At 36.2% G+C, this 23,257-nt stretch overlaps 1 protein-coding gene across 15 annotated transcripts in view; it reads right to left on the reverse strand.

Annotated features, from left to right (window-relative positions):
• Positions 1–684: 684 nt before the first annotated feature.
• The window catches only part of TMEM144 (transmembrane protein 144), a 90,844-nt gene continuing 68,271 nt past the window's right edge, over positions 685–23,257 (reverse strand). For 14 of the 15 annotated variants that reach the window (XM_050789871.1, XM_050789875.1, XM_050789868.1 and 11 more), the window contains 6 exons: positions 22,257–22,324; positions 20,131–20,249; positions 17,337–17,456; positions 16,119–16,216; positions 11,735–11,788; positions 685–2,519 (listed from right to left, as the gene is read on the reverse strand). In XM_050789871.1, coding sequence (XP_050645828.1) covers positions 2,436–2,519; positions 11,735–11,788; positions 16,119–16,216; positions 17,337–17,456; positions 20,131–20,249; positions 22,257–22,324 — 543 coding nt within the window. In that variant the 3' untranslated portion in view covers positions 685–2,435. The remainder of the gene's footprint in view (positions 2,520–11,734; positions 11,789–16,118; positions 16,217–17,336; positions 17,457–20,130; positions 20,250–22,256; positions 22,325–23,257) is intronic. The other variant, XM_050789881.1, reaches the window with a different exon arrangement.

Genomic DNA, 23,257 nt, shown 5'->3' on the forward strand with positions numbered 1-23,257 from the left:
CTAAATGTTATCATGCTATGCACATGGTTCTACAACTTACCTTTTTGCGATCAATGTGTTTTTTAGCTCTATCAATATTGAGACATATAAGTCTAGTAGTTAGTAATTCTGAATATAAATAAATCAGTATAATAGGAATAAAAAGAGATTTGGTAGCTCAGGGAGATGCTGTACTATTAATCCTTTAAAATTTATTAGAATTTTCTGTTCCTATGGTAGAAAATTCCCATAATCTGATACCGGCCTTTTTGGCTGCTACTTCTACTGAATGTAGTGCCATCTCTGTACACAAGATGGCAGGATCTGTTTAGTACAGATGGGGTTGCCATTTGACAGAAAGCCACGCCAGAAAAAGGTAAAATAAACACTAGAATTTAACCATACTAGATTAGGAAAAATAAAACCTGAAAACCTCAAGGGAGTTAGGCGTTCACTTCGTAAGGTGAGCAAACAATTGCTAATTTAGACTAATCTCTAAATAATAAGTGGCTTTTTTGGTACCATTTTGAAAAAGCTTGTCTGGTACCAGAAACTATATACAGGTAATACGATTGATTTTTCATTTTTCTTCTGCAACTGCTTTGCTTCACATTTAAAAGTTTGCATATGAATTGGAAATCCCATCTAAAGAATAAATAAAAGTTATCCAATGTAAAATTCTAAAATATATTTAAATGAGAACAATAGCTTTTGTATCACGATTTATTCAGTTTATCAGCATAATTTAATGACATTTCAGATTAAAATTGAAATGAGTATAAGAAGTTATAATCAAATATTTATTTGTATTAGCAAGTCAATAAACAAACATAAGCTCCATCACTTTTAAGTAGTATTCATTTAGAGGAGTAATAATTGTTTGGATGGGAAGGTGGTGAGCTCAGTAGCTCTTAAGTGGTATTCTACAATCTACAAAAACTTTTTTCCCCTTCAAACAACACATAATAAAAGCTAACAATTACATAGTGTTTGCGAAGTATCAGATACTCATCAACATACTTTACAGATTTTAACTAACTTTAACAACACAATAACCATGTGAGGTAGATCATAAAGTCGATTTTGTAAATGAGGGGCCTGACACAGAGGGCTTAGGAACTTGTCCAAAGTCACACAAATAAAATGAAGCAGAGGTGGGATTTAACCCATGCACATTGACTTCAGGGTATACACACAAATAGAATGCTGTTTTGTTTCTCCTGCATAGCAAAGTAATAAACAGTACTATCAGGTGGGAATGGGTAAAATTTACATTTGAATAGGGGTTATGTTATTTCAAAGTTTTAGAAATAATTGCAGCAAACATTGTACTAGCAGTTCTGTTTCAGTTTTCTTCTTACAAATTTAAATTAAATTTATTTTTCAGAGATGGGACCTTGCAATGTTGCCCAGGCTGGCAGATTTGCACTCTTGGGCTAAGTGACCCTCCTGCTTCAGCCTCCCCAGTAGCTGGGATTATAGGCGTGTGCCACCCTGTCTGGCTTAATTTCAGTTTTCTTAAAAAACAAACAAACAAACAAATAATACTAGCATGCCTGTCATTTTATTTTGCCTACTGGAAACCACCAGTTAAAACAAGAAGAAAACAGGAAAACCTCCAGTTAAGAGGGTTTTAGAAAAGTGTATTTCAGAAAAAAAATAATTGTACATTCAAAAGAGTGGTTGGTTCCTTTAAATTGTTACTGATAACCTAGAATCTCATTTTAGCAACATATCTGTGTGTATTTATGTACGTGCATATACTTGTGTATGTATGTATTATGTTATGCACATATTCTCAATGATGAAAAATTTTTGTTCTCTGAGAATAGACTTTATCTGGCGATAATCAAAAGCATTATGAGCTAAAATGGGTAGATGATGTAGAGTTGGGCAATATTAACTTGAAATAAACGTAAGTTTTGGTAAAAATAACAAAATGGCCTTTTTAACATTTAGTTACCAACTATGCATTTACTTTATTAAACAAAGGATCCAAATATCTATGGAATCTACTTCTATTAGAAGGTAAGGCTCTCCCTCCTTGCCCAAGGTATTTCTGCCTCACTTCACTGGGATAATAGGTGAGAAATTTGGACTGTAACTTCTTTGCATATGGACTGTATACTGTGTTCTAGATTATGCAACACGAGATACATATTGTGGTAAAATGAGCATCCTCACATGTAATGTTATAATAATGTAGACATTTTAGTCACCCAGTAAAGTACTACCTTCATAAACAGTTCATCAGAAGAAATTTTCATTTTTATACTTAAATGAAACTCAGTCTTCCTTCATTCTCACATTTTTGGGGAAAAAATCATTTACCCACTGCAACAGTGGTCGAGATCCATTTGCTGTATGAAAATGCACTCTTCTCTCAGCATAATCTCTCTGCGGGCCCATAGACAGATTCGCTTAACCACTGCTGCCATCTGCTGGTCTTGTCATTGTTACATTTTAGAAAAAGCAGTGCATAAGGCTCCAGTCAAGATGATGCAAAATGCAAGAATCATTAATAGGTAGTTTTGTAGACCCTGAATAAGAAAAAAACAGTAACTGTGATGAATAAAGCCTGAATCAACTATACAAAATGGACAGACTCTCAAGATTGCTAGGGACCTGACTAACCATCTGCTCTAGCCACCTGTATGCTTTTTTGCTACCCCTTCCAAGTAATCAGATTCTTACAAAACCCTGCAGAGCCTTATGAATTCACCCATTCGGTAAATAAATGTGGGCACCCACTAAGCTTCAACATGTACCTTTATGCAGCCAATCATATAATATGGGAGACAGGAAGTAATCACAGAAAAGAATGTTATTATGTGAGAGAGGTGTTAATAATAAAGCAAACCACCATGGTTGTTTGAGAGTGCGCTGCAGGAATCTTAATGATGCTGGTTTGGAGGACGGGAAGTGGAGCTTCTAACTACAAGTATCAGTGAATTGGCCAGGGGAATACGGCAGCAAGTAGAGATTCCAGGTAGAAGGAATTTTATGTGCACCGTCCTGTTGTAAGAAAAAGCAAAATATTTCCCAGGGACTGAAGGGAGGTCAGTGTGACTGCAGCAATGAAAGTTAAGTGGAGCAAGATGAGATTGGAAGACCATGGACCTGAGCACTTGTTATGCTTTGGGTCCTTTGGGTCCCCTTTTTTTTTTTTTTTTTTTTTTTGAGACGGAGTCTCGCTCCATTGCCCAGGCTGGAGTTCAGTGGCATGATCTTGGCTCATTGCAACCTAAGCCTCCTGGGTTCAGGTGATTCTCCTGTCTCAGCCTCCCAAGTAGCTGGGATTACAGGCATGTACCACCATGCCCAGCGAATTTTTGTATTTTTAGTAGAGGCAGGGTTTTACCATGTTGGCTAGGCTGGTATTGAACTCCTGACCTCAAGTGATCTGCCCACCGCTGCCTCTCAAATTTGGGTCCTGTTTTTTCCAAACAAAGAGGAAGACATTAAAAAAACAGGCAGCTGGCTGTGTTAAAATTTCAGACTTGCACTGTGTAAAGCTCACACTTTTCTGCAGGATGGCAGACAGACTGGAGGGGCCAGAATGGATGCAAGGAGACCAGTTAGGAGGTGACTGTAGTCTTCCAGGGAAAAGATGATGAAGGGCAGATGGAGAGGTGGAGATGGATCTCAAGGGTGAGGAAGAAACGCAGAGAGGATGTGAAGAATGACTTAGTTGGACTTGCCCAGTTATGTATGGGGTCACTGTTCTTAAAGATGGGAACCACTTCCCTGGGTTGCCCAGCCCATCTTTGAATTAACAAAGAAATATCTTCCTGTGTTAAGTAGAAATATTTCATTTCCTATAAGTTCCATCACTAGGAGTACAGATAGATCGATTTTAATATCTCTCCCACAAGATAAATCCTCAATCATTGAAAAATAACTCTTGTATATCCCCGGAGGCATCTCTTTTCCTGGTCAATATTTTAGCTCTTTGACCATTTTTCATATGGAATGGTTTCAAGCTTCCTTACTGTCCTGGCTGCTCCCCTCTGAATGACTGCCATTTTGTCTATATCCTTCTTTATGTTTAAAGAGTCCAATTTATTTATTTTTTTTTAGTGAAAGTACAGAGACTTGTTGCAAAGTGAAAAGTACACACTTGAGAAAGGGGAACACGGACATACTCAAGAGAGAATCATACAAGGGGGTTGTGGTTCCTATTTTCATGATTTCTTTAACCGACAGGTGGAATATTCATGAAGATTCCTGGATAAAGGTAACAATTTCTCAGAACTGTGGTGTCACTAATTTTTACAGCAAATATGGGTGTTCCCGGAATTGTCATGGTGCTGGTGGGTGTGTGATTTGTACGTTAATGAGTGTATAATGAGGTCCTAGGTGAAACCTAGGGCAAATCCAGCACCACGTTGGGCTCAGTTGGTCTTAGCCAGCTTGATCCGCACCCTGTTTTTCAGGGTGTTATCAGCTCATGGCCTCTGCAGCTATTTGAAGTTTCCTTTGGCTAGTCATGTGAAACTGCTGCCTGGAATTTTCCTAATCCGTGACCACCCTGTATTATTTCTGTCTCATCTCCCCGCCACTTAAAGATTTCCATCCCTTATCCTTAAGGCTTGATGTGGGAGGAAGTCAGTCTTCTGCCTCTACTTCCTGCTGATTAAGGGTACTGGCTCTGCCATTGAGGGCATGGCAATCTCTGGCTGCCTGGTCTAAGGGTCCTAAGCATGGGTCATCAGGAGAGTCTGAATCCAAGGCAGAAGACTCCAGTATTCTAAGGGAAAGTTTGAACATTACAAGGTAAAACAAGACTAGCACCTCTCTAATTTTAGATATATCTAAGATTACAATCAGATAATCTAACTTAATAATACTATTTAATAATACTATTAGATCCTTTTAAGAAGGAAAAATAACAATGGTTTATGGGTAAGTCATTGTAGAAGACACATAAGGGTTCTGGAAAAAGTAAAAAGGAATGGAGAGGAGGCAACTCTAGGCAGCAGTTGGCATCCTGCCTGCTTCAAATCTGCAAGGAACAGGGCTGGTGGCCTCCCTCTCTGGTGAAAATTCTGGCCACTGGGGTCCGACAGGTTAACAGCCTCACACTACCCAAATTTGGGCAAAACTTCAGGAAAGGTAGTGGGAAGAGAATGCTGTGTCTTTGGGGCAAGAGTTGACTGACTTGTTGGGAGGAGTGGGTTCATAAAAGCAGGACCCTGGGCTCTGTTAGAGGCTAATCCTCAGGGCTAATCTGGATTCATGAGTATCTCTCCTAATGCTCACTCAAGGACTCAGTGAAGAACATGCGCCAAAACTTGGGTTCCTACAGCCAGGCCATGCAAAGTGTAGGCTTAGGGAGACTCATTTCCCCCTGCAGAGATGCAAGCGCTTAGAGGGTGGGGGGTGGTTCTGTCTTTGCTGCCTTGCAGCCAGATCAGCTTTGAGGGAAGCCCAGAAAGGGAAGCTCTGAGTGGGCTCCCGCAGGAGACAGGGTTGGGGCAGGATAGACAGATTGACAATAGGAACACATGACTCTCCTGGCTCCACAATGAAATTCTCCCTTCAAAGAATGGACTTTTGTCTGGTTTCATTTTGTCTACTTCTCTCACACTTCCTTAAAGGTCTTGTGTTTCTAGTTTACTGGAAGAATGCAGAGATCAGAGGTAAATTTGTATAATAAATCTGAACAGAACAGAAACAAAGTCCAGGATGGAGGGAATGTGAAAACCGTCAAGGAAAGTTCTCTTGTATTATTAGTTCGTAAGATTAATGCTAACTAATATGTAACATACATATATGTTATGTATTAATTAACAAAATTAAATATGTTACTAATATTTTACACGTGTGTGTGTGTGTGTGTGTGTGTGTGTGTGTATATTCCCTTTCTTCAACTTAAAGAATCAGAGTAGATTAATTTGCCTTTGTTTGATGACCAGAGATAGGTCTTCGTAAGTTAGGTTGGGGCCAGTTGAATTGTTTGATTCAGTGTGACCCTTAGCACTAACAGAAGCCACTCAAATCCCAAATTCTACAAGAAGTACCCTAAAACCTTGCCAAGTGCAGAACAGCTTATTTAAACACGCACAGACACAGACACACAGACACACACACACACACACACACACCCACACACACACACACCCACACCCACACCTGGCGGTAGGCTTTGGATTTCCCAGCACCTTTTTTTTTCTTAGTTTTTAAGACTGCAATTCTCACCTAGATCCTGGTACTAATGCAGAATAGGTATTCCATAAATATTTGTTCAAACAATAAATACACTGAGGTGATTTCCACATATACTTTGTGAATTTGAAATTGATGCAATTACTTAAATTAAAAAAATGGGTCTTCAGTTACAAGCACTCTACAATCTAATTATATAAATACAGTGCTAAGTGCTATTTTATTACCTATGTAGACAGAAGAATAATGTTCTCAGGGAACGAAAAATGTTTTTCCCCTTCAATGTTAAGATTCTGCCCAAACTGCCCAGTCTCCTCGAGAAAAAGACTGATTGTAGTTGGGCCACAGCAATGCTTTTCCTTCATCAAAGGTGGATGTTAACTCTTGGAAAGAGCACGCTAACATTCTTCCCAAAGCAGAAAGGTTTTCAACTTGGATTTCTGAAGTAGCTACTAAGATAATAGACCATCTCATTCTTCACTGGGGAGTAGCTTACTGACCTATACATTGTTGTGGTAATAACTGCCTGTGTTGCCATTACTGTAGACATACTGACTAAAGTGTGTTGGTAAAAATATAATTTATATCTAGCTTAAAAATGTAACAATCTAAAATGAATTTCCCAATGAGTAATGGAGATCAGATATAAAAGAATATTAGGGCCGGGTGCAGCCAACACTGTGAAACCCCGTCTCTACTAAAAATATAAAAATTAGCTGGGTGTGGTGGCGGGCACCTGTAATCCCAGCTACTCGGGAGGCTGAGGCAGGAGAATCGCTTGAATCCAAGAGGTGGAGGTTGCAGTGAGCCGAGATCGCATCACTCCACTCCAGCCTGGGCAACAGAGCAAGACTCTGTCTCAAAAAACAAACAAAAAAACAACAAAAAAGAGTATCAGAAGTATGAAAACATTCAACTGAAGCACTGATGGCATTAAAACTAAATGGAATCATTAAAGTTCTTCACACAAAAGGTGCTTGGCGCTCAGCTTTATTCCTCGCAGCTGTAGGTTGTAGATTCTTAAATATGCATCTTCAAGGACTGCTTTCAGATATATAACTGACAGCACCTATAAGTCCTGCAGATAACAGGTTTGCTTTTGTTTTCTTCTTTAGAGTTTAGGGGTTTTTGTCTTGTTTCTACAAAAATACTTTAAAAATTATTCCTATGAGATTTAGTGTTTAGTTGATGATGCTTTTCTAAACTGATTGGCATGTAAGCATTTACAATTTTTCTTTAAATCAGCTGTCAAGAGGCAATTAGGTGTCTGCAGTGAATGTTAAGTACCACTAGACATCCTTTAAATTTTGTTTGTAGATGACATATAAGATTATTTATTTGTTTATTTATTTATTTATTTAGTTAGTTAGTTATTTTGAGACAGAGTCTAGCCCTGTTGCCCAGGCCAGGGTGCTCAGTGCAATCTCCACTTCCCAGGTTCAAGCCATCTTCCCATCTCAGCCTCCCAAACAGCTGGGACTAGAGGCACACACGACCACAGCAGGTTAATTTTTGTATTTTTGTAGAGACAGGGTTTTGCCATATTGCCCAGGCTGGTCTTGAAATCCTGAGCTCAAGTGATCTGGCCACCTTAGCCTCCCAAAAGTGCTGGAACTACAGACATAAGTCACCATGTCTGGCCCCAGGTTTTTTTTTTTTTTTTTTTTTTTTTTTTTAACTCTTTGCTTTCATCTTGGCCCTCTCTCTTCTTTTAATACTTGTAATCTTATCTTAGTCATTTTTTTAAATAGAAAAGAGCAAACAGTCATTTTCTTAGGTTTAGAAATCCTTATTTTATAAGAAAACTGGCCTAGCTAATCTAAATTGCACAATTCAGAAATATGGTACATGTGCTGTTGTGCTTTTTTTTTTTTTTTTTTTTTTTGCCTATTTTTACATAAGTAATTAGCCAAACTTTAGAACCTACTCTAAAAAATCTAGACAGAGCTTCACTGGGATTTTACAGGAATTATACTGAAGGTAATTGGAGAGAACTGCCTAATTATAACAGTGAGGTGTTCCATCAGAAATGTGGTGAGTCTCCCATATTTTTCTGATCTTCTATGTCCTCTAGTAAATGTTTGTAGCAAAGTAAAATACAGTATTTTAAAAATCTGGCACATTACTTGTTAATTTTTTAATTAGATTTATGTAATTTTTGTGGTTACTATTAATAGCATTTATTTTCCTCTTTTTAACTGGTTTTTGGTGACAATATTGGAAGGCAATTGATTTCATATTTATTTTATATCTCAAGCCTTACTGAATGATCTTATTGGATCTTAAATTTTTCAGTTGATTCTTTAAAATTTTTATTTTAATTTTTAATATTTGTCACCAATAAGTTGAAATCACAATGCTTACATTTTTTAAAAAATGTAATCTGCAAATGATAATCTTCTCATTTCTTTTCCTATATTTATTCATTTCATTTCTTATTCATGTGTTTCCAAACTAGCTAGATCTACAGAAAATATTGTATAATAGTATGGAGAAATCCTTGACTTCCAATATACAGAGAACTCTTACGTTTCATGAAACTCAGGTATATAATTGCTATTTTGTTTTGATAGACATACTGTATAAAAAAACAGCATGGTAACAGGCGGCTATTGCCATTTCCTTTTCAAATGCAAATGATGGGAATTTAAAATTGCATTCATCAAATAGTTCTAGTATTAAAAAAACTTCCTAGCTTATTAAGGGGTTAGTATAGTATTATCATGTCCTTTTCATATTTGATATGGTAGAGTAAATGAGATTAATTAATTTACATATTATGAACGATCCTTGCATTCCTGAATTAAACCCTATTGGGTCATAGTACATTAATCTTAAAACTTACTTTCCTATTTGATCTGAGGTGTCTTTTTAAAGATGTCTTTACCAAAAATAAAACAAAACATTCCTCACTGTTTTTCAGTACTCCTTTAAATAAAGGACTGTAAAGAATTAATACTAGACTTTTTGGTTAGGGATTCTCTCTTTGAACAGGGTTCTTATATGTAGTTAACAGGATTTTCAATTCAGTATTATCATTGTAGTCAAGACCAAAATAATTTTCAAATGCTTTAATATAAGTCTGTACTTATATTACAGACTTATAAAATATGTACTTCTTTATACCTATAATTACTGATAAACTGTGATCACTAATTTGTGATTTTCTAAGGCTTCAGCATCTTACATGAGATAATAACCAATTCGTTAACGTAAACAAATCATTTTTTGTGAGGTAGATGAAATATGTGTAGAGAGATTTACAACATATTTTGGGCACAGAGTTACTTTTTGTAGAACGAAACTCCGACTACAATAAATGAGAAATGTTCACGAAAGTAACTTACAGGTTTATAAATGTTTCAAGTTGTTCTTAGGTATTTAAAAAAATAAAAATTCTGATCACAGTCCACATATTTTTGAAACAAATTTATTTTTTAAATCTGCGAATGTTAATTGTATTATCAAATAATGGATTTTAAATCAAAATATTTCATTTACAATGATTGAAATGATGTTTTAAATCTAAAATTGAATAATCATTTTAAAGATCAGGTAGAAGTACATTCACTTTATGGTTCTTAGAGATTAGCAACATTAATCTCCTTAGAACCAGGAATTCTTTGCTACTACAACTGCATATTAAGACAAGTCTATGATGCCTTGACAGGGGGAGAGGTCTTTGGATCAATATTGTCTTTAATAAAAATTCTTAGAAAAGAATAACAGAATTTTATTTGCATATATTCCTCAACTGAAGACTTTTTCTACAAGTAAAGGTAACTGGGAAAAGTTCTAAAGCAATTTTTTAGAAAAAGTTTAAACATTTTAAAATATTTAAATTGTTAAGGAGACAGGGTCTCACTATGTTGCCCAGGCTGGATTTGAACTCCTAGGATCAAGTGATCCTCCTACATAGTTGGACTACAGGTAGATGCCACCATGCCTGGCTAGAAGGGGAGAAGTTCTCTGATTTTGTGTTTTCTTATTATTTCTTTCTTTTTCTTTTTTTGAAGAGACAGGGTTTCACTCAGCTGTCCAGATTGCAGTGTAGTGGTATGATCATGGCTTGCTGCAGCCTTGACCTCCTGAACCCAAGCAATCCTCCCTCCTTAGCCTCCTGAGTGGCTGTGACTACAAGTGTTCACCACCACACCTGGCTAATTTTTAAATCATTTATGTAGAGATAGCGGTTTCGCTATGTTGCCTAGGCTGGTCTCAAACTCCTGGGCTCAAGCAATCCTCCCACAAGTGCTGGGATTACAGGTGTGAGCCACTGCTCCTAACCTGTTTTATTTTTCTATCGACAGTTTGGGCTAGGTTATATGACCCTCACCCCCAAAATTAACTGAGCATTTATTGTGTTCTTGGTAGTGTTCTTAGCACTTTACTCATATTCTCACAGCTCTCTTGGTTATCCCCATTTTCAGATAACGACTATATGCACAGAGAGGTTAAGAAACTTGGCCAAGGTCACACAGCTAGTATGTGACAGAGCCAGGATTTGAACCCAGTTGGACTCCTGAGACTATACCTTTTGTTGTTGTTGTTGTTATTGCCCAGACTGGCCTCAAACTCCTGGGCTCAAGTGATGCTGCTGCCTCAGCCTCCTGAGTAGTTGGGACTATAGATGCATGTCACCATGCTTGGCAAAGTGATTTTTAAAGAAAACACACACACACACACACACACACGCACACACACACACACACACTTTTACTAGAACTATTTGATGAATGCAATTTTAAATTCCCATCATTTGCATTTGAAAAGGAAATGGCAATAGCTGCCTGTTACCATGCTGTTTTCAAATTGCTGGTTTGACATGGAGGCCTTTGGGAGAGTAGGAACCAATATAAACATCTATTCCCAAGGACGATCTACCTCAGGGGATACTTTAACTTTAGGATAAAAAAAAAATCTTTCATCTTGTTTATCTACCGTATTTTAAACAAATTTCCCAGTCTCATATTTCATTGGGTTATTTAAAATCACTTCCAGGAAATTTAAGTCGACGACAGCATTTTTCCATTGGAGATGGGGTGGAGAGAGACACGATGTTATAATGATAATTATAATTATCATAGCTCTAGTATTTTCTTTCCTAATTAGGCATTATCACATTCTGAACATTTTACCTGTCAGATCCATTCATGGGCTGTCTGCCCTGGACCTGGGTACCACAGGCAGTTTTCAGAAAATAATGCAAACATAATATTAAATACTTTACTTACCTGGACGCATTCCCATTTTCTTTTCCTTTTTGAGATGGAGTTTTGCTCTGTTGCCCAGACTGGAGTGCAGTGGTGCGATCTTGGCTCACTGCAACCTCCGCCTCCTGGGTTCAAGTGATTCTCCTGCCTCAACCTCCCAAGTAGCTATGATTACAGGCACACACCACCACACCCAGCTAATTTTTTGTATTTTTAGTAGAGACAGGATTTCACCATCTTGCCCAGGCTGGTCTTGAACTCCTAACCTCGTGATCCACCTGCCTCAGCCTCCCAAAGTGGCAGGATTACAGGCATGAGCCACCGCGCCTGGCCTACCCCATTCCCATTTTCTGTCTGCCCTTTCTCGTACATACCTTTATTTCCTTAAACATGAAGACGCCCCACATTGCAGCTATAAATCCTGGACCCTTAAATAAAAATATAAACTTTAATTAAATTGGATATTTACCTATGACTAGATTCTATATAAATATAGTAAGTTAAAGACAATATAAAAATGTTTTCAGGGAAATCTACCCATAATATCAACCCTAACTCCACACTAAGCTAAACATTAGGTGATACTAAGTAAAAAAATGAAGACTTTTTTTCATTTTCTTTTCTTCGTGGTCTTCATTTTTATTATTTTGATGATACTATAATATTTTGTGCCACATAATACTTTAATATGTTTGACATAAATTATTTTTATAAGCACATAGCTTATTTTTTCCATTGGCCTAGTTCCTTAGGATACTAGAAATGGGATTAATAAGAAAAAGTGTGCACAAGCTTCTAACTTTCTTTGGCATGAGATAATCTCGTAACTGAAGAAATTTTGGCATATTATTTTTGGCCTAACAAATAATGTACATGTGGAAGTAGCTCATGCTTTAAAAAAAATTTTAACTGATATTACTGCAGAGCAATCAAGTCTGGCTAGCATTAAACACCAACGAATGCTAAAAAAAAGGTTTATGGGAAGGTTAAAATAAACATGTAAGGAAAAACAACAGGAGTTTCTGGGCAGGAGACAAAGAAAAGAATGAAATAACATAGGACAGAGGAAATGGGAACAGACAGGTAAAGAAAAGGAATGATTCTGCAATTTATAAACTTTAAGCTATTCAAGTTTGGTGGTAATTCTTCTTAGCTGAGAAGAAGAAAATTGGAATGTGGGTTAATTGTGGTCTTTGTAGAGAAGGTGTATTGTATTAGCATTTTTATGATTGCTCTTCAAACCCCGAGAAACTCTGGAAGAGTTTCAAATAGATTCCAAAATGTTTTTCCCCTATCACTACTCCAACTGTCTAAAGAACTGAGTCAACGAAGTTTGATTCCACTCTTGGTATGTAAGTGAAGCAAAAGAATACACTCCTCTCTGTTTATCAGTATCTGGAAAGTCAACACCAAAAGAGCCAGAGAAATAGGTCAAAGGAACTGCCTTTTATCAATGATATTAGTTCCTAAGCCTCAAAATCCAAATCAAACAAGAAGCATATGGGTCTTTTGGGCAACCCCACACTAACTTTCAGCAGAATAGGAGGAAACAATAGAACAGGATACCATATGAATGTTATGCTAATCACTCAATAATTTTTAATCTGAAAATCCATTTCCCTTCAGAGAACATGGTACAGGACAATACCAGGGGGTATCATTCACCTTTGAAGATTCTTGTCTGATTGTTTTCTAAATATGAGTTTAGGCATGGCCTAAGAGTTATTGTGAGTAATGTGGTTATAGGAAGGGTGCTTTGGTAAAAGTAATGCAAGCATAGGTCAAGGTATGTACTGACTCTTTGATTCAGGCCACGGAGAGCCAAATAGGAAGGATATCTTAATAGGAGATACAACAGTTGGTAATTTGGATTGTATATTTTCCTTTTGTAAATTAATGTATGTTAGGTGTAAATCAGCTTTTGAAAACAAAGTGAACTCGCTCCTATCTTGAGAATAAGCTGATTCAGTTTAGAATTTTCAAGGAAGACATGGAGCAGCTCCTGCTAGGTAACTTTTTTCTTTCTTTCTTTTTTCTTTTGGCTTTTTAATGGAATGTTATTTGCTAATAAAGAAAATGGATACTACTTTCAGGAAACTCAGTTCTAGTTACCACCGGATATATAACTATGGGAATATGTATACCTGGGAAGAAAAGTACTGCTGGGATATTAAAAATGTATTCTGATAAAATTGATTGACCATATTCATAATCGTTGAAACTAGGTGATAGGTTAGTTTGACATTTTATGTTTAAAAAAGTTTTAAAAATCTAGCCCTTCCAAAAAAATAAAATGATGAAGACTGTAAGATTGTTGAGGGTAGGGACTAAATCTTTTCTGTCTGTAGATAAGGTTGTTCTTGGATAAAGTGACTAAAATAAAACCAAGCAAAGGCCTGGTAGCAATAGGGACCTACTCCCTCACCAACTCCAAATACCTGTCCTTCCCAGATAACAAGCACCAAGCGCACAAGGTAAGAAAGTTACACGTGGTGAGTGAGAAGGCTCTGCTTCCATTACAGTTTTTCAAGAATAATCTCTGTGATGGGCAGGTCGCCGAAAGCCACAGTGACCACTCTCACTCTCTGCCCACACCCACCTACTTCAGTGGTTTATTTCCTTTGAATTAGCCTTTCATTTTGTCCTCAGTCTTTATACTAACTCAAAACAAGAAACAATGGTAGAAAAACCAACTCTCTGTCTACTATAAAAGTTTTGTGAAGGATATTGTTTATTTGTTTTTCAATGTTGCCTTCAAGAGATCCCATATGATACATTCTACTAAGAATTCAATGCAAAAAAGAAATAATTGTTCTGTTCTGAGGACATAATATGCTGCTAATAATAAGAATTACTTACCCCATTGCATTATCCTTTTGAAAACACTAAGTAAAGTTTAATGTTTAATCACAGCAACTATTTGCCGTTTACACTATTTGCTCCCTTTCTTGTCTTTACCACGGTTTTATTTTTTATTTGTTTGTATTTCTATTTGTCTGTGTGGCTTAATTGCATCTGTGTATTTTAGAAAAAATTGCCTCAAAACCTTCTTGGAGAACTCACATCTGCTCAATCTATAATTTGAGTAAAAGAAAAAAAATCACTATCATATGATAAAGATAAAAGTTTACATTTGATATAAATAATGGCTTGTTCTATTTTAATAAATATTATTCCCCCTTTTGTGGTGGAATTTAATATTTTCAAATAACATTTGCATCTATAGCCAAGGGACACATCATACTGTATACTTTTCTCTACAAATTTGCTTTTGTGCATTTAACAGGTAAACTTTATACCCACTGCCTGTCACTTCTAACATTAAGTGTCCTTGAAATAAGGAGGAACACGTCCCTTGTTGGAAAGAATTTGGGTCCTTTACCATTTCAATTGTGAAGAGTTTAGACCTACAGAAATTCTTCATAACTTGCTAGATTTTCCCTCAGCAGGATTAAAAATGTTAAAATGTAGGTTCTTTAAATTTTAAAGAAAAAACCCTTTATTATTTGAATTTAGTTGCATTTGAAAGTTAACTATTTTACAGAGTAGAACTGTCAAAATATACTGTTTGATACCCAGGGTTTATATCAAATTTTATCAATGGTTTTTAGACTAGATATTATTTCTAAAAATCAGTTTTCTAGCTTTACACAGGTATGCAAACACTAACATGTTTTAGATAAATTTTGTTAGTGATGATGATTTTGGAAGCAGGGGATGCAGTTGAATGCTGGTTAGCAATCTACAATATCTAGGGTAGACCTAAGAGTCCAACATGAAAGCAGTTCCTATATGTATATATCAGTCCTAGTACCTTAGTGAACCTGAAACAAATTCTAAATTAGATTCCATGCTGATGGCAGAAAGTAGCACTGTGTACTGGGAACCCTGGACTTAAAAGTCTTCAGATTTTCCCTAGCTATGTGACTTCAGATATATTCTTAGCTATTGCCTCAATTTTCTCATCTTCAAAATGGGAATAATCTTATGAGTACTTATTTTGCCTACGTAAAAAATAGTTTTTCTATTATCTATGTTTTATATAATTGGCACCTAAAAAAATGGATGAAGCAAATTGTATTAAGTATGCTGTGATAAGTGGTATCATCCAGAGACAACACCTTGGGTTAGCACTTTCAGAAAGTTTTACTTAAAAACAGTGAAGTATCAGGAGGCTGAGGCAGGAGAATGGCATGAACCCAGGAGGCAGAGCTTGCAGTGAACCGAGATTGTGCCACTGCACTCCAGCATGGGCAAAACAAACAAACAAAAACACACACACGCACACACACACACAAAAAAAAAACAAAAAAAAAACAAAAGAAAAACACAGTGAAGTACCATAGGAAGAGGTGTCTGAAGTACTTTCAATCTCACAAAATTGTCAAGACATTGATGTGGTAATAGGCATAAAATCATTTTTTATATTTATAAACTTTTATATAAGGAGAGAATAATAGTTACAAATAGCAAATTACAATGTCTCTAACATGACATTAGATAAACCAATCAAACCAAAAACTGCAAGGATATTAAAGATTAAGGATTAATAGCCCTGCTAAAATGAGGTGAGAAATATTCCTTAGCAATCAAGCACATGAAGATTCAATAGGGTCACTTTGTCTATCCGAATCCATTAATTGCACTCCTAAAAAATCAAACTCCATGACAGTCTTTAGTGATGCCCTAACAGTGCTTCAGAAAAATCAGGATTACATTTATAAAATGAAAATTTGGAGAAACAGTTCAGCTACTTACAGCAGTGATTATTGGAAAACTGACCACAGCACTCAGAGAGTGATTTGCTATGAACCAACAGCAGGTAGCTATTGCCCAAAGTACTCCTGACAGGAATCCTGAAATACAAAGACAACACACATTTGCAGACCATGTTCCCCTCCTGAAGAACTCACACTTAAGCTACAACAGGAATATCAAAGTGCACATATAAATACATTCCGATCAATGTTGTTGGCCAACATAGAATTTTGAGCTGTGTTTTATTGTTATTTTAGAACCAGGTAATTTCTCTACTCTTGCCTGCTATGGGTAGAGCGATTGATGCTTTCACATTATCGGCATTAAAGTATCCATAGTAGTCAAAGAGGTAGAGATTGGGTGGTGAAAAGGGGCCTAGGGGACATACTGAACCCAAACATTCTCTGCAAATATCATTTACTATAAACCATAGATATTAATAAAGTGAATCAGAGTGATGCTACAGCCAAGAAAACAAAACAAAACAAAACAAACAAACAAAAACCCTATAGTATTTAAGTAAAAATACCAGCTAAAACTTTCACAGTACTTTAGCTAGGCATTCGGTAAAGTATTCTAGCATTTTCCAAATGGTGGCATTCTTTAGCATAAATCTGTTAGGCATTCAGAATAAGTCTCTGACTTATGCTTTATTTTTGCCTTTAAAAAATTTTACTTGTGGACCTACATTCCAAATTGAATTATAATAAACTCCTAAATGAGATTTTTTTAAAAAAAGATCAATGCCTAATGAATGAAGTCCAAAAGCATGTATGTTTAACATATGTCTTTTTTGAAGTCATCACAATCTCTTCTTACATTTTGTAGAAACAGTTTTCCCAAGTTACTGCATATTCCTATTTGCTGATATATGAACCCTTAGATAGTGAAAAAGAAATAGTAAAGAACGATGATCAATACAGAAGATATTTGGCACAGGAAAATATCTTATTAATAAACTTATTGTTTAAGTTTTAGGTTCTGTAATAATGGCCAACATTTCATATTCAGTTTCAAGGATTTAAAATACTTCATATTTGGTGGTAAACTGGGCAAAAGTAATTAGGGGGAATGAACACACACACACACACACACACACACACAAACACACCACACATACACACAGAGGATGGCTTTGTTTCCAGAAGAAACGTATTCAAGTTAAATGAGTTGTAGATGATACTTTCACATAGTAAGATCTGTAGTACATATTCTTACCTGGTAGGACTGCTTCAGGATATAGTTTAGGACTATTTTTCATGGCTATGCAGTAGGCCAGAAAGTAGACAGAACTTGTAAGAAAGATGCCACTGAAGTGTGCAAAAACATAGTCTAAATCTGAAAATAGAGATTAAAACCTCTCAAACACCATTTTCATCATTCCAGATATATTTAGATTTCTGAAAATAAACTCACCAAAATTAACCTTAAAGGTAAAGAAACCATTAATCAGGCTGGGCGCAGTGGCTCACACCTGTAATCCTAGCCCTTTGGGAGGCTGAGGTGTGCGGATCATGAGGTCAGGAGATCAAGACCATCCTGGTTAACTCGGTGAAACCCCACCTCTACTAAAAATACAAAAAATTAGCCTTGTGTGGTGGTGGGAGCCTGTAGTCCCAGCTACTTGGGAGGCTGAGGCAGAAGAATGGTGTAAACCCAGGAGGTGGAGCTTGCAGTGAGGGGAGATCATGCCACTGCACTCCAGCCTGGGTGACAGAGCGAGGCTCTGTCTCAAAAAAAAAAAAAACAACCAAAAAAAAACCCCCCCAAAAAACCATTAATTATATTTACTCATCTTAGTTTTCTACATGCTGTTCATATAGAATTTTAATTAATATATTTAAAATCTAGATACATTAAGTAGTAAATTTGTTCCTATAATCAAAACTAAAGGCTAGTTTTTATGATCATCTGGTAAAGCTAAATAAGAAACAATGAATTATGTAACTATGATGTTAATACCTCCCTTTTAAAATAGGCATTCAGGCCTAATTTTACTAATGACAATAGAAATTATAGCAAATCCTCAGGATGACCACAGTGAGGATGTGAATGAAAAAAACTGGGGGTGCTAATTTTATAGGATCCATTGATCAATCTGGAGACCAGCATCTCTGTTGCAGATGACAGCTGTACAGAAGGCTATTCAGGAAGTTAATCCAGAGAGGGTTTTATTCAATTGTTGATTATAAACCTAAGTACATGGGGGAGTTAATATCACATGATGGTAGCCCAATCTCGGAAAAATTCCAACTCCACTGACTGTTTAAGCAGATGGGACTGTGGCCACACAGATGGGTGCACTACAGGTTCTTGGCTGGGAAAGCCATGTTGGACTCAATGTTTCTGTCCCCTAAAATTTTGACAAAGATGAGTGGCCATGTTTAGGAAGTAAAGCTTAACAGACAGGGAGTTTGTCTGTTGCTCTAAGTCTTAAATCCTACTTCTGGATCATGTAAGGGCAATACATCTGTATACGGACCACCACAAAGGAAAGCAAAATACAGTGATTAAAAGCATGGGCCATCTGGGTACAAATCCTCATTTCAATACTCACTAACTTTGGGGCTTGGACAAATCATCTCATGTCTCTGTCTTAATTTTCTCCATTGTAAAACTAAGATAATAAGGGTATTAGTTGCTATGAGAATTAACCGAGTATTTATAAAATACTTAGGACAGACCACATACTACATATATGTTGTTAAATAAATGAAATAAAAAATAATCCCCCCTAATTTTTTTTGAATAAACTGGGATAAAGTGTCCCCATCACATTACATTCAGAGTTGTCACAAGCAAGACCCCTAAGAAGCCATTGTTCTCTTTGTGTAGAGATTGTTGAGGACATTGTTTATTATGTCCCTGTACCAAGAACATCTGTGCTCCTGAACAATTAGTTTTTTTTTATCTTGTGCTCATTGAATCATGAGGCTGATCTGATTTCCCTTGTGCCTACAAGGACTCTAAGAGCCAAATTTACGCCTCCTTTCTAGCAAGTATGCAAATATAGTACAAGGATTTTAGACTCATTTCTGGTTCCTTTTATACACCCACTCTTGTTTTTCTTTCTTTAGTGAGACCTTATTTTAATTTGTCCTATGTTATTCTATTTTTGTTAGTTTTTATCTTTTTGTAAAAATGCAAAAAAGGATTTGTGTAAAATTTTAACAAGAGAAAGAAATCAATAAAAGATTTGAATGATATACATGGGGATAACTCCAAAAAGGAAGATGGAAACTATGGCATCTACTCAGTCTATCTTTTCTGTTAAAGTTGAGTTCAAATCTGAACTTCTTTAATAATTATTCCCCCATGAATTTTGCCCTCCAAATTCACCTTTATCTGAACAGAGGTCACATTAATTTTCTGTGCCATCTGATTTAGAACTTTATGAATAATCTTATTCTCTTATCATTTCATGGGTGTAAGTCATGCTGCAACATAATCAGAGGATCCCCAAAGTAAACACTCATTCATCTCCTTTTGAACCTGTACAAGGCTATTGCATATAGTATTGAGTTTACTCCTGGAGATTAATTCTATCAATGGAAACTCAGAAATTAACAGGAAACATTACGCTGGGCCTTCCAGTGCACGACTCTGTGCTTGAAAAATAATATCCTCTGACCATATAGGCTATACATTAACCTTTACCTGATTTTAAAGTACTATGCACTATAGCCTTTTTAAAAGAGCAGAAGTATACATATTTTCCCAGAGATCATCTAACTGAAACATAATTTCCAAATCTTACTGGAAAGTCAGAAGCCATGTGTTAAGATCCAAGTAGTTGAAAAGAGTCCTGACTAAAGTTGGTTGCATTTGTATGTTAAAGATCATATGAAAATACTCAATCCTTTATTATTTTTGGTCTTCAGTGCCTTTCTAATTCATCACTTACAATGACAAAGAAAGATCGAATCGACCCATCAATATTTACTATTATCACAATTCTTTTTATATTCATACAAATATATATTAATAAAGTCAGATAACTTTTTATTCTCACCATATTGGCTTGCCCCTGCATATATAGTATCATTTCTTTTGCTGTGGTCCTTGATATAGATGATTGGCACAAATGTAGATCCATAGAGTACTCCAGATATCACTGCAAGACTGCAGCCCCTTACAAAACAAACAAATCACTATTAATCTTGGCCCAAAGCAATATTTCTCACAAACGCACAAACGGAATCATAAACATGCTTCAAAAGGCAAATCACAAACAGGCAAAAAGCACCCATTTATCTCAAGCTCTGTGACTGACAGAAGTCACAGAAATACCCTGCACTATTAAAGTGGCATCAGGACTAGGAGGACAGCTTTAGTCCACCAGTGTCTAATTTTAGAAGTACATGATTTATAGAAATTAAAATGGAGTATAAATTGTTATTACATGGATGAGAATATTGCTACAGTTATATTGTACGGTCTACATAAATAAACTTGGCACTCTAATTAAATTGAGATATCTATATACTGACACCATGCTTTATGCTTTTTAAAAAATTTTAACAGGCCATACTATCCAGCACAGAACTAGGACAGACTAAGTACTAAATGCATGTTTGTTGAAAACAGCTATTGAAATCCATGAACTTGTCTATGCCTTAGTTGACAATGCCATGGTCAAGAGGAAGTGCTGATTTAATTAAATAATCTGGGTGTTTCAGACAAAACATTCCTTTTTATAAAAAGAAAATGTTTCATTTTCAGCACTGGAGTCAGAATTGGGCCGTATCTGCATGAAGCAAGCATTTCCAATGATTGTAGGGGGAGGTGATTCATATTTTGGAACAGTTCCTTGAAGTTAACACAAAGGACGATGACAGAAGACAGAAAACAGGCCAGGCGTGGTGGCTTTTGCCTGTAATCCCAGCACTTTGCCACTGCACTCCAGCCCGGACGACAGAGTGAGACCTTGTCTCTAAAAAAAAAAAAAAAAATCACACAAAAAACCCTCCAAACAGAAAACAGTTGTAGGCAAAAACAATTCCCTCCAAAGCTTAAAAACTAACTTAGTCAATTTAAACAGTACTATAAGTAATATGAACCTGTACAAACTCACAAGACCACCTTGGCAACATGTTCTACTCATAGTGGAAATCCTTGTGTCACGTGAGGTCTAGACTTCATAGCCGTGGAGCATCCCAAACACAGAGAAGACTTTAGGCCTAGCTAATTACAAGACAACTAACAATATTTTTCTTAACAAATATCTTAATGAAGGGGAGGCTTTGTGAAAAAAATTTGAAAAAATTTTTTGTTTTAAAGATTGGTTTTATTCTGATGCAAAACCAGCAACATATTTATTTCTTCCAAAGGTGGTTACTCTTTCATTCATTCAAATTATTCAAATATGTATTATCTACTATGTGTCAGGTGCTGCTCTTTCCCCCTGTAAAAATAGTATATACACTATCAAAAAGAAGGTTTTCTATTCTTGAGTCAAAAGGTGCCACCACATGAAGTTTAAAGCAGCCATCAAATGTAAAATGCAAGCTATAGACTAGTGTGTATTTTCATATTTATTTGGAAGTCCAAAAACCAAAACAGAACAATGACCAAAAAAAAAAAAAAAAAAAAACACACTATAAAGTAGAGGGGCTGATGTTGAGCCCAACTCTCTGAGTCCTTATGGAGATAGGGGGAGTAGGACTTACACGGACACAGAATATTCCACTATGTTTGACAATGAATGTCTGGAATTATGTAACTGTCTAAACACAGGAGTGTGGGGATTCCCAGAGCAGGGTGGACATCCCGGGTGGTGCAGTGCTAGACAAGCTTATTGCCTAATCTGATTGTGACTGCTGAGAGCGGGTTGGTCACAATACTACCTCTTTTACTTTAGCTACACAAGTCATGCAAAATTAGGTTGCTTTCATTATCTACTTCTCATTTGGAGAGAAATGCAATGATTTAGTAATTACTCAAAGCAGTTGAGCTCAAGGGCATCTGTACCTAAAATTCAGCAGGGGACAAACAAAACCTCGTCGCATGGAGATAGAAGTCAAAGCTTGCATTACTATTTTCTTCCTGAACTGAGATGAACATTACTTCATGCTGGTAATCACTGCTTTAACCAAATATGAAGCAGAATAATAGAGCAAAGAAGTAACTTCTCCTTACACTATGCGGTGGTGTACTGTAGAAAGTTTATCCACCCAGGAACAGGGGTCTTGAGTTTTGTTGATCACCTATAGAAAACATTGACCCAAATTAAAACAAAAAGAGCATTCAATTGATAATCACACTGGTGATAATATTTCTAGTGTTTTTCTCTTCTCTTTCAAACATGCTTTAAAATATAATAAACGTGTCACCTATGTATTCTGATATCTCTAAACTCAACTATTTATAATTCTTTCCTCTTTCATTTAGGATGACTTGGCAGTTGGCAAATCCTCCATTTCAGATTTTCACATTTAGTATGTGACTGTTGTGATACACCTATAAAAACTAATAAAACTTATTCACTCATGTTTCATTTGCATATTTTAATGGTCTGTATAATCTGTAAGGAAACTAGACTGTCCTCCTATGGAACGCTTAAGATCAATGAGCATTTCTTATACTGATTTTTTTTTACCTAATTAGTTAATAAAATATTCCAAGCCATGTTTCAATATGAGGCTGATATTCTAAGTCAGGAAAAATTATGAGCAAATTCATATTTCTACTATGGAATTACAGTATCCCTCCCTTATCTGTAGTTTCGCTTTCTGTGGTTTCAGTTACCCACTGTCAACAGTAGTCCAAAGATATTAAATGAAAAATTCTGGAAATGAATATTTCATAAGTTTTCAATTGCACACTGTTCTGAATAGTGTGATGAAACCCTGCATCGTCCCTCTCCATCTCACCTGGAATGTGAAGGATTCCTATGTCCAGCCTATCCATACTGTATACACTGCCTGCCCCCCAGTCACTTAGTAGCTGTCTTAGTGATCAGATACAAAGAAATAGTATGTATAGGGTTTGGTACTATCTGTGGTTTCAGGCATTCCTTGGGTGTCTTGGAACATATCCCCTGTGGATAAGGGGAGTATATTATAATACTGCCTCTTAGCTTAAGTGTTCTTTTTTTCTTTTCTTTTCTTTTTTTTTTTTGAGATGGAGTTTCACTCCTG

This window comes from Macaca thibetana, chromosome 5, assembly GCF_024542745.1.
Source record: "Macaca thibetana thibetana isolate TM-01 chromosome 5, ASM2454274v1, whole genome shotgun sequence".
Taxonomy (NCBI): domain Eukaryota; kingdom Metazoa; phylum Chordata; class Mammalia; order Primates; family Cercopithecidae; genus Macaca; species Macaca thibetana.